At 34.4% G+C, this 18,198-nt stretch overlaps 1 protein-coding gene across 1 annotated transcript in view; it reads left to right on the top strand.

The window, feature by feature from the left end:
- Positions 1–18,198, top strand: part of Ctnna3 (catenin alpha 3) — a 1,643,966-nt gene that overhangs the window by 8,534 nt on the left and 1,617,234 nt on the right. Inside the window, exon 2 of the mRNA XM_076834267.1 lies at positions 10,031–10,134. Within this exon, the coding sequence (XP_076690382.1) occupies positions 10,036–10,134 (99 nt within the window). The 5' untranslated portion in view covers positions 10,031–10,035. The remainder of the gene's footprint in view (positions 1–10,030; positions 10,135–18,198) is intronic.

The following is an 18,198-nucleotide window of genomic DNA, read 5'->3' as shown; positions in this document are numbered from 1 at the left end:
TTGTTTTGTTCTTTTGAAACCCAGAGGTCTTGGAAGCTAAGGAAATTGAAAGTGCAGACTCTTGAGGATCCCTATACTTGGCACATTTAATAATTGTAGCCTTAGCCCTGGAGCATACCTTTTATGTACCACTCTGGAATTGATTTCAAAGGACTCAAGATCCTTTATGAGGTTGTTGTGCATTAGGATTTTCTTTTAGAGTTCTTTAGGCATGTTGCATTTTTAATTAGTGCACACATAGGAAATATGCCTTAAATTTGAAAGTCAAGAGATCCAATAAAATGAGGCACCAGAGGGAAGTTTTGTTTTAAATTCTTTTGTTATGGGAACAGAGTGAAAGCACTCTTGAATAATAATTACAAGCTCTATAGATGAAAGAGATGTTTAACCTAAATGTAGACAAGTAGATTCTGTTCTTTTATTGAAAAGGGGATAATAACATCAACTAACATTTGTTGAACCCTTGTGAAGTGTCAGAGATATGGGCTAAGTTATAGGTTTTGTATGGATTTTCTTACTTATCCTTGAAGATCCCTTTGAATAAAGTACTCCTATTCTTCTCATTTTACCTATAAAGAAACTAATGTTCAGGGAGGATCAGTAACTTGTTTAAAGTTTCCAGTAAGCAAGGAGTAAAGCCTGGATTCTCACCCCGGCAGTTCAACTTCAAATCCAACACTCTTAATCATTGAGATCCAAGAGTGGTGAGTTGTAGGATATTTTAAGATATCTTTAGAAGACAGTGTGATTGTGAGTGTGGGTGGATGGTAGTGATTGTTGAGGGACAAGATATCTCACACAAGCCACTGCATATTGTACTGCTAAGGGGCTAAGTGAAAATGAAAGCTAGCCTCCCACTGCTGGGCAAACTGTGCACCCTCCTACTGACAACTGCAGGGTTGTGCTTACCCAGAAAGCAGCACACTTTTCTAATTCATCTGCCTAGATGGGGCACATTTTTCTAATTCACTTTATGGCAAATATCAATTCTGTAATCCTATTCTGAATACCACTGCTTATATTTCCATTCACTGACAAGAATCCTTTAACTCCAACCTGCCACTTTCTAGTCTTCTTACTCCCTCATCCACCTTTATGCTGACAATTCCAAATTGATATCTTCATTCCAGATTTATCTCTCAGACTGTACTCTTCTATATCCAACTGCCTACTTGAGAGCTTCACTTGACTGTGTATTAGACAAATACACATCTCAAATTTATCATGTCCCCAACTAGACTCTTCATCTTCCTATTACTCCTGTAGGTGCCCTCACTTCACCAGTTAATGGGGCAGCTCTATCTTTCCTGTTGCTTCAGACCAAAATCCTTAAAGTATCTTGAGTTCTCTCTATCCTATGTCTAATCTCTTAGGAATTCCTAATGACTCAACTGTCAGAATATATCTGGAATCTGACTACTATGTCTACCTCTGCTGCTACCAACCAGGTCCAAGGCTTTATTCTCTTGTCTGGATTACTCCTGAAGCTTCCAGTGAATATCCCTGTTTCTTCTCTTGCTCCACATGCTTCATTTTATTCACTAGAGTGATCCTTCCAAAATATAAACTGGATCATGTTTCTCTGTGTTCAAATATTGTTGGGGGAAGAAAGAGAGTTGATATTGTTGCAGAGAAGCCTATTAGATCAAGAATGTTTCTGGTCCAGCTTTAAAAACTGACAGTAACAGATGACATATTTGGAAAATTTCAGGAAGTCTTTCCTTAAAAGTAGAATAAGCTGATGACTTTTTACCCTATGTTGCTGACAGCTGTATATTTTTGACTATTGAGGAAATAATAAAAGAAGCAAATATGATCAATAGGGAAGAACTTGGTGGTATGCAGTCCAAGAAATTTTGGGCATATCCATCCTTAATATATGTGGTAAGTAGAGTAAAGATACAAACGAAAGCCTGCATACTGTGCTCACATATGTGAACGTTATAAATCAAGCTAAGAGGCTGTTAAAGTAGGTTTTATCCTCCAGCCTTCCTACCTTGAGAATATACTTTCAAAATAACCCAGAAGGCAAGATTTGAATTTAGAATTTTTGGATTCCTTGGAGTTTCTTGTTAGAATGAACTTAGTTCTCCCCACAACATGTGGCCTGTCCCCTTCTCTTTATACTTCTGATTCTGTCATGAACTTGAGGGCCCTTGAACAACCACAAGCAGACAGCCACCTTACATACCCAAGCTTCAACTGTATTCAGCAGCAAACAGTTGTCTCTTGGTTACTTCTCAGGTGTAGGGATGAACATGTTCAGTCATCATACCTGGAAGGATGGATTCCAAGAAGAGGCTGGTATAGGCACTGGAAGTTGGTTTGCACTGGTTAACCAAGGAGTTGTGGTCCTGTGTACCCTGAATGAACCAGTAAGGATAGATAAGGGCTCTGAGTGGGTGTATTGCCTTGGTCTTTTAGATTCCTATAAAGCATGAGGTAGAAGGAGGGGCTGCTCTTATCCAGGACTATGGACAGTATTGGTTTGGGACAAAGTAGCCATTTTATTGTGGAGAGGATAACCATAAATTAGACAATGCTAGACTTTAGGAGAAACAAACTTCAAGAATTTCAAATTAACAGTAAGTATGATTCTAAGAGGCTATATATGACATAGTTGAATGACTGAATGTAAGTTGCTAAAAATGAAGAAAGAAGATGCAGAGTTGGCTAGGCCTGGGCTTTAATATATATATTTAACCAGGACCTAGAATTGTGCTGATGTATTTAAGTGCTCCATAAATAAACACTGAACAACATTAACAATTCAAAACCCTGGTGTATATGTGTAGGGAATGTGAAATTGAAAAGAATATGGATCAGAGAAGAGGGCCATATGCCGATGGCAGATAAAAGAGAAAGGCAGAAACTTGGAAATGCTAAAGCACTTCACATTTGATAGAGTTGGCATGATATGCTGAAGGCAAAAAAAAAAAAAAAAAAAAAAGGATTCCAAAGCTATAGTCACAGAGAAAGAAACAAAAAGAATAAGAAAGTTTCTCTTTATGAACCTGATACATGAGATTAGTAGATGACAGATGGTACACATAAACTCTGATGTGAAATTGCCACTGAAGGAACAAAGATTGGGACAGGGATTTTAATTAAGTGGAAAAGCAAGGAGATTATAATTTGTATTAAATATTTAAATACTTGTATATTGCTATCTCTGGAACTCTAAGAGTAAATGACCAGAGTAATTGCCTTGGGGAGAGAAATTAGGAACAGAACAGGGATTTGCTTTCACTATGTACATTGTTAACCATGTGTTTCCTATAAGTACTTAACTAATCAAAAAAGAACTGAGGGGCTGGGATTGTGGCTTGGCGGTAGAGTGTTCCCCTGGCACAGGTGGGACCTGGGTTCGATACTCAGCACCACATAAAAATAAAAGCATTGTGTTGTGTCCATCTACACCTAAAAAATAAATATTAAAAAAACTGAAGCTCTAGATGATGAAAATAAAAAAAGCCTCATCTCTTTAAAATATTTGAAATGTACATCCTGAAGAAGTATATTCCTGAATTCTAAAATGATCTGTAAATGTGATTATGGAGTCTCTCCTGGGATTCACTGAGACATGTGACAGGTCTACCAAAGCAGGATGCTATGCAGTGAATATTTATATACTCCTTTCCCTGACAAATTTATACCTTGAGATCCTAACCCCCAAGGTTATGGTGTTAGGATGTGAAGTCTGTCTTTGGGAGGTAATTAGGTCATGAGAGTGGAGCCCTCATAAGTGAGATTATTGCCCTTATATAAAGAGATAAGATATTCTCAGCTCTCAACCATATAAAGACATAATGAGAATTCATGTGTCTGTGAAATCTGATATCAGGCCTTCAACACATGCAGGATCTTCCACCATCTTGATCTTAGACATCCCAGACTTTAGAACTGTGAGAAATTAAATTTTTTTTAAGTCAACCAGTCTATGATATATTTGTTTTAGCAACTCTAATGGACTAATAGACAAGGAAAGGCATATATCCTGATCTTCAAAAGAGGGGAACAATGAGACTAGACATCTAAGCACCAAACTGTAGGAAAACTAAACTAAAATGTAATTAAATGGCAGTAATTGCTAGTAGTTAGCCTGGATTCTCCAGGAACAACTCACATCACACTAGAATTTTTGAAAAATTGAACGCTTAAATAGAAAGGCATAGAAAGAGTGTTTCTATTTCAGTGAAACGTTTGGAAAAGCTTTCCCATGATATAATTTCTTGATAAGATAAAAAACTGCTTGAAATAACTGCTTGAAAATAACTGCTTAATAACTGCTTGAAAATCATATCTAAAGTGTTTATTAATTGTCATTATGTACCTTGAAGGTGATTTGTAATGGTATAAAAATTAGGTTTCGTAGATAGCTTTCACCTGGTCAGTGATTTAACTGGGAATTCTAGAATTTATACTGAATAAATTAATGGATAAACAAGGAAACTAGGAGGGAGTATTAATGTGTTGGGTTCTCCAAAATCAATTTTTTGACTTGTAAGAACAAAAGTTAAGATTCTTTAGGATGAACTGTGTTTAAGAGAACAAAATAAAACTTTGCATTTAGGAGAAAATAAAATTTATTTGTCCAAATACATGGTAGGGAGACTTAAGTTTACAGTAATCTCTGAAAAAATGACTTGAATAATATAGTTGAAAGATGAGTATAAAGTTGGAATAATCAGGTAAGCATGATGACTGTATTAAGGAATTTAATAATCTTAAAGAAGAATTGATTGTTACAAAAGTTTATTTTTAAACTGAGTGCAGTGATGCATGCCTGTAATCCCTGTGATTTGGGAAGCTGAGGCAGGAGGAACACAAATTTGAGACTAGCCTCAGCAGTTTAGGGAGGTCCTAAGCAACTTAGCAAGACTCTGTATCAAAATAAAATGAAAAGTGTTGGGGATGTTGTGGCTCAGTATAAGTGCCCTGAGTTTAATCCTCAATACCTCCCAAAAGAGTTTTTTTTAAATGTCAAATATTGATATTAGGGACTTTTCTATAGGAACCATATTACAGACAGTTAGTTAGGTTTCTAAAGTCTTCCTATAAGAACATATCAACTTATGGAGAAGAGTTACAGCTTTACTAAAAGGAGCCTGAGCTCTAGATTCTGAAGACTGTGTGTGTGTGTGTGTGTGTGTGTGTGTGAGAGAGAGAGAGAGAGAGAGAGAGAGAGAGAGAGAGAGAACGATGTGTTACCGTAGGGAGGAAAACCAGGTGGAAAAAAATTTAATGTTTGTGAGAGAATAGAGAACAACTTTTTTTTTTTTTTTTTGCAAATTTTAGAAGGGTGAGGTTTTCCACTAGCCTCTCTGTATATCTTTGATCTTCTACCATCCCTCTCTTTTGCTGCTAGGGCACAACTAAACTACAAAATGGTGTGTACTGTAATAGAGAGGGATGGTAAAGGATATTAGATGGAGAGCAATGAGCTAGTTCATGCTAATTGTGGTAAATATGTGCTCCATGATCTCAGAGTTAACTACATTTAAAATTGAAATGTGTGTTAAACAAAGTAAATTTAAGAATGCATATAAGTTCAGTTTCAAGCAGGCGATAAAGTAAAATTCGGGTATTATAGACAAAGACAGTCTGGGGGGAAGGGAAGGATTCCCAACGGTGGGTTTACCCTGTCTTGAGGTCTATTCCTAGAGACATCTATTACTACTGTCTATAGAGATTTGTTCTCCTTCCTTACATTCTGAAAACTGGGATTTTATCCTAGTCTGTCTTTAAACATGTTTAAACCTGTTTATATCTCTATTGGATAAAATTCAAAAGTGGCAGATTTCAACTCAACCCAAGGAAGAAGTTTACAAAAGTAATCACTAGCATCTAATGGTATAATGAATCACTCATTATTTATATTTATTCAAGCCTAGTACACTTGTTGAAATGAAGGCTGTTGTAGAAGGTATTCTTAGATGTTTAAGAGATACTCCCTAGATTTAAGAGTTTATAGATTATTAAGTGAAAATGTCTTGGAATTCAACACTCAACACTCACAACATAGTAGGAATTCTGTTTTGGATTTAGGTAGTATTGCTGTAAGACGTTGATAACAATTTGTCAGACTTTGACCTTGCTTCAATTTCATTTGCAAAATTCTGCAGTTTTATGTCTCTTATTGCCCTGATCTTCAATCAATCAGGATTACTGAATAGGACAGATACAAAAGATCAGAAAGATTTTTATAAGAAACAGCATTTATTCAAGGAATAATAATTAAATATAGCCAAGGTTCTTCAAGGACTTGTTGATTTATTATTTTATATTTTTTTCTATGGAAAAGTGAACTTCTGAGCAACTTTCTTAATGTTCATTAAGGACAAACACAGACTTAGAAAATGCCTTGGTTAAATTAGCTCAGTCTTTTACCTCTTGGCTGACAAACATTCTTTTGGAATGTTTATATATGATGTAGATAACTTTTATTCTTCTTAATTTTTCCCCCTTCCAGTTTTTGGTTCTTAGTGTAGCTTTGGAAACCCTTTGTGATTCTGCAGTGAATTGACATGTTATTAAAGGCTGTGAAGGTTCACTTAGATCTTATTTTAATTCACAACAAGGTCCTCTACTTTTGTCCCTGAGATGAAAGAACAAAGTAATGTTAGCAATCTTAATTTCTATGTAGGATAGTACCTGTTATAAGTAGGGTAACAAATAAAGCCCTTTGTGAGCCCTCATTTGATAGAACCATAAGGTCATACATTGAAAGACATATCTTGTTGCATAGTTTGGCTCTGGGCTATGCATTAAGGTTACCAGAGGAATATCCCATCTGTCAATTTAGATTTGCCTGTGTTAGGAAGAATCAAAGTGGTAGGTGGAATGATGGAAAACCGAACCAAAACAAAAAGCAAACCAAACAAAAACATTTCAATCCTAGAAATGCATTTGAGAGAAAACATTTGGCAATAGTGTTTGAATCCTTTCTTGAAGCACATTTTCTATATTTCAGCTGAATAGCTGAGAAAAAGAGATCATGTTTCTACTTTTAGAAAGGAAATAAAATCAGTGAAAAGAAGAGAGAAGCAAGTAATTAACAGGATAAATTATAAGATGTTGTGACTTTACATTTTGTATATTATATGATAATAGTAATTCATACTTTCATTTGAAAAGAAATTAAAATAAGTTTTTAACTTAATACAATTTGAATATTTTTTCAAAGCAAAAAGGCTTTTACAAAGTAAAGGAATAGTAGGCACTTTTTGTAAGTGACTTATGATAAAGTTAAACATAGACTTAGGACAAGGCCATAGTTGACAGTCTTGAAGCAGGGGAAGGGGGTTCTCAGCAAGCATTTTGGATTATGTTCAATAGAATTATATAGAACTGTGTTACAGTTTAGAAAATGTGCTCCCTGTGATCAATAATGCCAGTGTTTAAAAATAAAAGTCAACATTTACTATAATTTTAAGTAGATGAATATATATATTTATACATTATAGTTATTTAAAAATATGGTTAGCTGGGCAAAGTGGCACACGCCTATAATCCCAGTGGCTTGGGAGGCTGAGACAGGAGGATCTCGAGATCATAGCCAGCCTCAGCAACAGCAAGGTGCTAAGCAAATCAGTGAGACCCTGTCTCTAAATAAAATACAAAACAGGGCTGGGGATGTGGCTCAGTGGTTGAGTGTTCCTGAGTTCAATCCCTGGTGCAAAAAAAAGAAAAAAAAAAAAGAAAAAAATGTTTAGAGTACCTGCATGCTATAAGATGTCTCACAAGTTGCACTAGGATGCTTAATATATAAATCGTCTTTTTTTCCCCACTTCAAATTTCTTATTATAATTGACTGGAAAATGGTTTGATACGATACATGAAGTGATAGTATACATTAGTGTTTGTAATAGTATAGAAAACCTCACCCACTTGAATCTAATGTATGAAATATGATATGTCAAGAGCTTTGTAATGTTTTGAACAACCAATTAAAAAAAAAAGAAAACCCTGAAGCATATAATTGTACTGAAATGCTTTTATATATTATTAAATTTGTCATAATCAGTCGGTTTAAGACTTTCAATATAATTATCTTTGTTTTTAATATCAAACTTTGCTGAAGACACATGAAAGAATTATATTTGAAATTTATTTATGTATTATATTAATATTTATTTATTATATTTTGATTATGAACAGATACTATGTTAAGTCACTAGGGACAGCTTTTTGGAAGATTCATATTATTCTCAAGAATATTTCAAATATCCACTTTTTGTATTAAGAAAATAGTGGCATGTAATCATGTGGCATCATATCTGAAAAGTCTTAAGGCTTATAGACTCTACAATATTTGCCTCTATTTAAGATATTCATTTAAGATATTAATTTAAGAATTAGAGTATATCAAGAGCCAATGAGGATGCTTCTTTGTTTTTTGTCTCTCTCTTTTACTACATGTGTATAAGGTGAATAGTTTGGAAAGGCATTGGTGAAGCAGTGATCTTTTCACTTACACATGGGTGTAGCAGAGATTGTGAATGTCTTTGAGTATACACAATAGTACATCTATAGATACAAGGGAAGGATCCAGTAGAGGGGGAGAGGTTGATAACAAAGAGGTGATGATTTTATGGAATGAGGCCAGGGAGAGATGAAAAATGGAGGAAAATGGAGACTATCAGGGCAGGGAATTTGGAGAGAACATGGGCACTCCCCTGAGGTTCTTATATATTCTTTAGGTGTGAAAGACAGGTATAGGAAAGAGAATAATTCTTCTTCCTAGAATCATTAAGATTGAGAGGATAATTTAAGGGATTTATTCTGTATAAGAGAGACACTATGAAAATATGTGCTCATCTATCCATCTAACCATCCATCCGTCTGTCCACTTATAGACAATTAATCAACTAAAAAGAAATGATCTTCCCTATGTCTATAATAAGAAACATTAAAACTAAAGTAAATATGATACTTTCTATTTACTTTATGTTTTTATTTCTATGGGTTTCATAGGGAATATCAGGATATTTTCTGGGGAAAGAATTTTATGCTCTCTTAGCCTGAAATTATGGAAGAAAATAGGTAGAAGATAAGTGGAAAGGTTTTCCATTGATAGATACATGTTTCTGTGGGTTATTAGTTTTTTGTTTTAAAAAATGGGTCAAGTTATATTTAGGAGAGATTTTTTCTCTTTATTTCTATGGATCTTCAGTAAATGCTTGCTGGTTGATTACTGATGTAGGTTCATATTCATTTGTGGGCTTAGTGATTTGGGTAATAGTTTTAATGACTAATATGTTAATGTGAATGTCAATGTGAATATGTTATGATATGCCACCTATGATCACTTGATTATATGTTTAAGAACATATACACTTTTATGCAAAATATCTCAAAATTGATTCTTAAGGATAATGTTAATGCCTTTAAAGCCATTCTTTAAATGACTTATAATAATAATTATTATTTTTTAATTTGTCTTGTCTAAATATCAATGCCTTCTCAGGGCTTCTCATTTTTTATAGCTATGCTAAATCATATCAGAAAATAAATTTCCCCTATCAAATTTCCCCTTCCACGATCAAGATCCTCAAATAAGTGACCTCCACAATAAGTAGAGACATAACACATCTTACAAAGTTTTGCCTGGCTTCTCCTCTAAGTCATCATTATAAGAACAGGCAAAATATATGTGTGAGTTGCTTCAGCACTATGATTTTGTGGAAGTCAAAGTACCTGCATGCTGTAAGATGTCTTACAAGTTGGCACTTATTTTTAACACATATAAATGCATTTGTTGAGTTTTTAATTTAGTCATGAATTTACGAGTGTAGATTAATTTGTGAGGGCATCTAAGCCCAGATAACATGATCTCAGAGAACAGATGGGGAATATCTGATGTTTCTCTGATGGTGAATTTGACACAGTAGTCCTTTGTGAGCTATAGATGATGTCTGGAAGAGATGCCAAATACAGGTTTCAAATGTTTCCTAATTTTCATTTATGCTTGTCTTTAGAAAATATTTTTCTTAACTAATGAGCATTGTTTTTGTATACTTGTGCACAGGCAGTATGTCAGCTGAATCACCAATCACACTGAATATTGATCCTCAGGATCTTCAGGTCCAAACATTTACTGTAGAGAAGCTGCTGGAGCCTCTCATAATTCAGGTACTAATATCATGGAAATTATAATGTGCAACGATGGTAGAAGAACTAAAAACATGGAAAACTAATGAGCCAAAGAAAGATTTGATTTTTATATATGAATATGACATCTAAAATTCTCCTTTTAATAAAGTGGTATTAGAATGTATAAAGGGATGTATTTAGTAACAATAATACAATTCTGAAAAATTTCCCCAGATGATCTTTTAACAGCAACAGCAGTATGAGTGTGTATATATAATTTTCAAAGTAACCATCTATAAATTATCTTGTTTGATAGTCATAAAAATAGAGTGAGATAGGTAGTGTAGTTAAAGCCACCTTTCGTATATAATTTCAGTGACTTGCTCCAAGAGACACAATGGCTCATTTGTCAAATAGAAACTATCTTAAAAATATCAAAATGCATGATAAAAACAGCTGCTTAAAGGAATTCTTTGATAAAGTTTTTCATAAAGTGAATAATCCTTTGATAATATACATAATGATTCTCTGATTTATCCAGATTTTGTGTATTGGATTTTCTTAAAGCAGAGTTGAAGAAACTTATACAATGGTATAGATATAACTTTTTTATCCTTAACCCAAAATTTGGAGGGAACTCCCTTTATACTTATACCACACATATTAAATAACTTTTTCTGTGGACTCAATGCACTCAAAGTTTACCTGTGTGTGAAACTACACCGATTTTTACCTATGGCCATTTAAAAATGTTCTGCTTATTTTTTCTGTGAGATAAATAGTAGAGAGGGAGGCACACATTTTTACTTCGCATGAGTTGACATTTACTACAAATAATGAGCTTTGCTGATGATAGTTTAATTATCCACTTTGACAGGCAAAAATACTAATATCTGGTATGAAATTGATACTAGATGACTATGGAGACACCACCATTAAAATCTCTTGTCTTGGCTACCTGTGGAATAGTTTTATGTTAAAAAAAGGAAAAAAGAAAAAAATAACTTACTGTTTTTCTGATAAAGATCACTGAAAGAAATGTAAAAGCCAGCCAGGCAGCCAATCAACTAATCATCCAATCAACCAACAAAAAATCCATTTGGGGAAAAAAGAGCGAATTAAAAAAAAAACACTCAATTTTATCATTAAGAGATAAACATTAACATTTTGATACGTGTAGTCCCCATACCCCCTTCACTAGGTATGGAATGCAGGGCCTCATACCACACAGACTAGGCAAATGTTCTACCATTTGCATACATTCTCCATCTGTATTTTCTTCTAATACGGTAAAATTATGGGTGATTTTTATACCCATAGTTTCTTACTACTTTTCAATATAAATAATATATATTCTTTGACTATATATACATAAAGAATGCACATATAAACAAGGTGGAGAGAGTGCATTATATGTAGACTTTCCTCTGAGTAACCCTTATTTGTTCTGCAACAATGAGACATTTCAGTTGGTCACATAAGACTTGCAAAAACACAAAGGATGCTGACACGTTGTTTATGAATGGAGAAAGTATTGTGGAGAAACTACTTATATCTTGACAGAAACTAACAAATGTTATGTTTTAGTAAGATACATTGCTATAGCAGTCAATACAAATTCACATTAAGGGTTATGCTGGTCACAGTGTGTGTGTGTGTATTTTCTGGCATGTTCTAAAACTATTAAAACTATCTCGCCAACCATTTATTGATTCCATCTAGAAAATTAAAAGGGGGTAATTGACCTAAAGTGATTTTATTTGATTGGAAAGAAATGTAACTTAAAAATGTGATTATGTTAATTTTAGATTTTGATATAGCACCTAGATTCAGCCTTTTTATGATCAGCAAGTAGATGAGTCAGGGAAAGGGAATACAGTACGTATTTTATGACAGATAGTTCTCAGTTAATGTTAATGTAATACTATTTTTAGCTACCTTGATTGTTGAGAGTGTTTTTGAAAATGTTTATTGATTTCTTAAGAATTGTTTGGATGGGCTGGGGATGTGGCTCAAGTGGTAGTGTGCTCGCCTGGCATGCATGTGGCCCGGGTTCGATGCTCAGCACCACATACAAACAAAGATATTGTGTCTGCCAAAAACTAAAAATAAAATATTAAAAAATTCTCTCTCTCTCTCTCTTAAAAAAGAAGAATTGTTTGGCATATTACTTCATCAATATCACAGTTACAAAACAGTTTGTAGGTCTTAGCAATATTCAAGTCATATGAAACTAAAAATATTAATTATCTATAAAATGTCTACTATGTGCAAGAACTTGCTAATAAAGCAGAATTCTAGTATGACAAAATTATGACTATACACTTAATTTTCATTATAATGGATTCTCTATAAAAACAATGCATTTTAAAGTTAAAGAGTTATTATTTAAAAGTAACTGATGTTATTGGATTTGATGCTCAGCCTTGTTTTATCTGTCACTTTGATCACGTGTCACTACTTAAGACAAGTAAAAGATTCCATTATAAATTATATTAAAGGTGATTTTTAAGGGTAACATTGTGCTAAGTGTTTTATATTAATTTTCAAAGTGTTATTTTTTATTTTAAAATATTTAATTGATAAAATTGTATGTATATATTCAAGGGGTACAGAATGATGATTTATGTATATATTATTTAATGATTACCATGGTCAAAGTATTGAACACATCCATCACAATCCATAATTACCATTTTGTAATGTGTGTTGTAGGCACTTAAAAATACTCTTTAATCATATTTTGAGTATATAATACAGTCTTTTTAACTATAGTTATCATGCTGTACATTAGATCCTCAGAATTTACTCATCTTCTAACTGAAAGTTTGTACCCTTTAACCAACATTTTTTCGCCTCCTATATCCTACTACTTGCCAGTGCCTGGAAGCCACCATTTTACTCTCCTGCTTTTATGATTTCACATATTAATGAGATTATATAGTGTTTGTCCTTCTATGTCTGTCTTATGTCACTTAACATAATGTCTCCAGGTATATTCATGTTGGCAAATGGCAAGATTTCCTTTTTAAAAAATGACTTAATGCAATATATGTAAATATCACATTTTATTTATTAATTCACTTCTCAAATGGACTCTTAGGTTGTTTCCACACCTTGGTTATTATTCCAAAGATTGTTTAATTTGAATTGATATAGTGTTTATTTTATGTATATGGTATAATCTCTAATTACACTGGAAAACATTCCAGCAAAGATTCATGATCTTTAAGTTCATATGCCACCAGATAAAGTTATCAATTTAGTAGCCCCATTAAAAAAAAGTGCACCTTTGGCTGGAGTTGTGGCTCAATGGCAGAGTGCTTGCCTCACACATATGAGGCACTGAGTTATATCCTCAGTACCACATTAAAAAAAAAAAATTAACAAGGAGAGATCCAAGATGGTGGGCCAGAGGGAGAAAGCATTCTGTGTTGCTCCATGACCTGGGACTCAAGTTGTGAGAATACTGCTTCTCTGCAAGCAAAATTCCTGTTCCCATGTGGGATCATGGCCATTGTGCCCCTCCAGGGCTCCAGGCCTCAGCATCAGAGTGGGTCTTCCAACTACTTGCCCATGCAGGACTATAGGGTACCAGAGCAGCACCATCAGCACCCATGCAGAACTTTTGGCCACCACCGGAGCAGAAATCACAGATGCAGCTCCCACGCAGACATCTGGCAGCTTCCCATATTCAGGAACTCTGGCTGCCACTACTGTGTGGACCCCCATCTACCACCATCTTGGGACTCTGCAGCAGAGGAGATAGCCCCCTATGTGCACCTAAGAACCTCACACAGACTCTGAAGTTAGCCGACAGCCATACATTGCATTAGCTAGTCTCTGAAATCATCCTCCAACGCCATCACTTGGCTCCCCCCAAACAACCTGACAGCCTACTGCTGAAAGCAGGTGCCTCCATATTGGGCCACCTTCATCATCATCTTCAGTGGGGTCAAATCCCAGTTTTGGACCTCTGGCTGGCCAGGTACCCGGTTTTTAACTCCCTCCTCTCCCCAGCAGCTGCTACCCTGGCACAGTGACACCCTGGTTAACTTCACCACCATGAGGGTGGAGATACCAGCTAACAACAGACAACCCCACCTCTTGGATGAGAAGGGAAGCAGGAAAAACACAGATTTTCAACCAAAACAATTCTGTTTTTACCTTCAAGATTTTTTCCCCCCTCTTCCGCTGTATTCTCCTGCCCTCACATCCCCAACATATGTGAAATCAAGTTCAAATTAGGATTTTAAGGACTGGGATGTCTGAATAGTATATTACAGCTGTGTTGTGTATGTGTGTGTGTGTGTGTGTGTGTGTGTGTGTATATATATATATATATATATATATATATATATATATATATATTTATCCCACCAATTTCTACTATTTTAACATTATTTTTCTCAATATATATGTGTGTTTGTTTTATGACTTTACTGTCTTCCCACTTACTTGTCTACCCCAAATTGCTTCCTCTCCTTTCTCCTGCTACTAACCTTCCTTTTTAGATTTCTCTTTCATACTTCTTAAGATATAACAACTCTATATCCTCATCATATCTTCCTACTCCTCACCCCCTGGTTCTTTGTCCACCATCAGAAACTGTAAACCCTTTTACAAACCTACTGAATATATTGTAGATAATAATTGAATTTACCATTTCTGTACATTGTGACCAAACTGTAAATGTCTTAATAGCAAACATTTGTTTTTAGGGTGCATGCTGTTTGTACTGGAATCTGATAACATTTGTCATTCACCTCAAAGGAGAGGTATTGGATCTCTACAGGAGTGCTATAAGCCTATAGGGTAAAAAGAGTAACACCTTGGATCCACAGTGCTAGAAGGGAAGACACACAAGCAATATGAAAAGACAAGGGAAGAAAGTGCCCTAAACATATCAAGACACCACATTATTAGAATCCATGGCCAGCACAGCAGAAGAAATTACAGAGAAGGAGTTCAGAAAGTACATGATTAAAATGTTCTGTGAATTAAAGGATGATGTAAGAGAGCAAATATAGGCAGCAAAAGATCATTTTGACAAAGAGCTACATAAACAAATACAGGAAGCAAAAGATTACTTCAATAGGAAGATAGGAGTTCTAACAAACAAACAAACAAAAACAAAACCAAACAAATAGAAATCCTTGAAATGAAAGAAACAATAAAACAAAATTAAAAGCTTAATTGAAAGCATCACCAACAAATTAGACCACTTGGAAGTCAGGACTTCAGACAATGAAGACAAAATATATAATCTTGAAAAGAATGTAGACAACACAGTGAAAATGGTAAGAAACCATGAGCAGAACATTCAAGAAATATGGGATATCATAAAAAGACCAAATTTAAGAGTTATTGGGATAGAGGAGAGAATAGAGTTCCAAACCAAAAGAATGAGCAATACATTCAATGAAATAATATCAGAAAATTTTTCAAACATGAAGAAAGAACTGGAAAACCAAATTCAAGAGGTTTATAGGACACCAAAGAGCCACAACCAAGTCACATTATAATAAAATGCCTAACATACAGAATAAGGAGAGAATATTAAAAGCCACAAGAGAAAGGAATCAGATTACATATAGGGGGAAACAAATTAGATTCTGTGCAGAGTTTTTAAACCCTGACCCTGAAAGCTAGAAGATCCTGGAACAACATATATCAAGCTCTGAAAGAAAATGGATGCCAACCAAGAATCTTATATCCAGAAAAATTAAGCTTTAGATTTGATAATGAAATAAAAACCTTCCATGATAAACAAAAGTTAAAAGAATTTACAACTTGAAAGCCTGCATTACAGAACATCTTTCACAAAATATTCCATGAAGAGGAATTGACAAAAAACAATGAAAATCAGCAAAGGGAGGTATTAAACTAAAGGAAAAACTAATCAAAGGAAAAACCAAATCAAGTAAAATATCAAAAAACTCCCAAAATGGCTGGGAATACAAATCATGTCTCAATAATAACCCTGAATATTAATGGCCTAAACTCACCATAGACTGGCAGATTGGATTAAAAACAAAGACCCAAGAATATGCTGCCTCCAAGAGACTTATCTCATAGGAAAAGACATCCACAGACTGAAGGTGAAAGGTTGGGAAAAATCATACCACTCACATGAATTGTGGAAGCAAGCAGGGATCTCCATTCTCATATCAAATAAAGTAGACTTCAAGTCAAAGTTAATCAAAAGGGATAAAGAAGGACATTTCATACTGCTTAAGGGAACAAGACATAACAACAAGTCAACAAGACATAACAGTAATAAATATTTATGCCCCAAACAATGGAAAATCTATGTTCATCAAACATGTTCTTCTCAAGTTCAAGAGTCAAATAGACCACAGCACAACAATTCTGGGTGACTTTAACACACCTCTTTCACCACTGGATAGATCATCCAAACAAAAGCTGAATAAAGAAACTATAGAACTAAATAATACAATCCATAACTTAGACTTAACTGAAATATATGGAATATTTTATCCTTCAGTGAATCCTTCTCAGTAGCACATGAATCCTTCTCTAAAACAGACCATATTTATACCACAAAGCAACTCTTAGCCAATAAAAAAGTAGAGATACTACCCTGAATTCTATCAGATCATAATGGAATGAAATTAGAAGTCAAAATAAAAGCTACTCCAACACCTGGAGACTAAATAATATGCTACTGAATGAACAATGGGTTGCAAAAGACATCAAGGACATCAAGGAGGAGATTAAAAAATTCTTAGAGGTGAATGAGAACACAGATATAACATATTGAAATCTCTGGGACACTATGATGGAAGTACTAAGAGGAAAGTTCATTGCATGGAGTTCATTTCTTTTCTTTTTTAAAGAGAGAGAGTGGGAGAGAGAGAGAGACAGAGAGTTTTCTTTTTTAATATTTATTTTTTAGTTCTCGGCGGACACAACATCTTTGTTTGTATGTGGTGCTGAGGATCGAACCCGGGCAGCATGCATGCCAGTCGAGCGCGCTACCGCTTGAGCCACATCCCCAGCCCGAGTTCATTTCTTAAAAGAAGAAAAAGTCAACAAATAAATGACTTAATATTACATCTCAAAGCCCTAGAAAAAGAACAAATCAACACCAAAATCAGTAGAAGATAGGTAATAATTAAAATCAGAGCCGAAATCAATGAAATTAAAACATAATAATTAAAATCAGAGCTGAAATCAATGAAATTGAAACAAAAGAAACAATTGAAAAAACTGACAAAACAAAAAGTTGGTTCTTTGAAAAAAATAAATAAACTGACAGACCCTTAGCCATGCTAATGAAGAGAAGGAGAGAGGAAACTCAAATTACTAATATCCATGATGAAAAAGGAAATATCACAACAGACACTACAGAAATACAGAAGATAATTAAATTATTTTGAAAACATGTACTCCAATAGATTAAAAAATATAGAAGGCATTGACAAATTTCTAGAGTCATATAATTTTCCCAGATTGAATCAGGATTATATACAGAATTTAAACAGATCAATTTCAAGTGACAAAATAGCAGACTCCATCAAAAGTCTATCACACAAGAAAAGCCCAGGACCAGATGGATACACAGCCAAGTTCTACAAGACCTTTAGAGAAGAACTAATACCAAAACTTTCCAATTTATTTCAGGAAATAGAAAAAGAGGGAGCACTTCCAAACTCATTCTCTGAGGCCAATATCACCCTGATTCCAAAATCAGGCAAAGACACATCAAAGAAATAAAACTTCAGACTAGTGTCTCTAATGAACATAGATGCAAAAATTCTCAATAAAATTCTGGCAAATTGAATACAAAAACATATCAAAAAGATAGTGCATTCACCATCAAGTGGGGTTCATCCCAGGGATGCAAAGTTGGTTCAACATATGGAAGTCAATAAATGTTATTCATCACATCAATAGACTTAAAGATAAAAACCATTTGATCATCTCAATAGACACAGGAAAAAACATTAGACAAAATAGAGCACCCCATTCATGTTCAAAACACTAGAAAAACTAGGGATAATAGGAATATATCTCAAAATTGTAAAAGTTATCTATGCTAAGGCCTAGGCCAACATTATTCTAAAATTGAAATAATTT

This window comes from Callospermophilus lateralis, chromosome 15, assembly GCF_048772815.1.
Source record: "Callospermophilus lateralis isolate mCalLat2 chromosome 15, mCalLat2.hap1, whole genome shotgun sequence".
Lineage (NCBI taxonomy): Eukaryota > Metazoa > Chordata > Mammalia > Rodentia > Sciuridae > Callospermophilus > Callospermophilus lateralis.
Note: the sequence above shows the minus strand (reverse complement) of the source record. Positions and strands in the feature narration are given on the sequence as shown.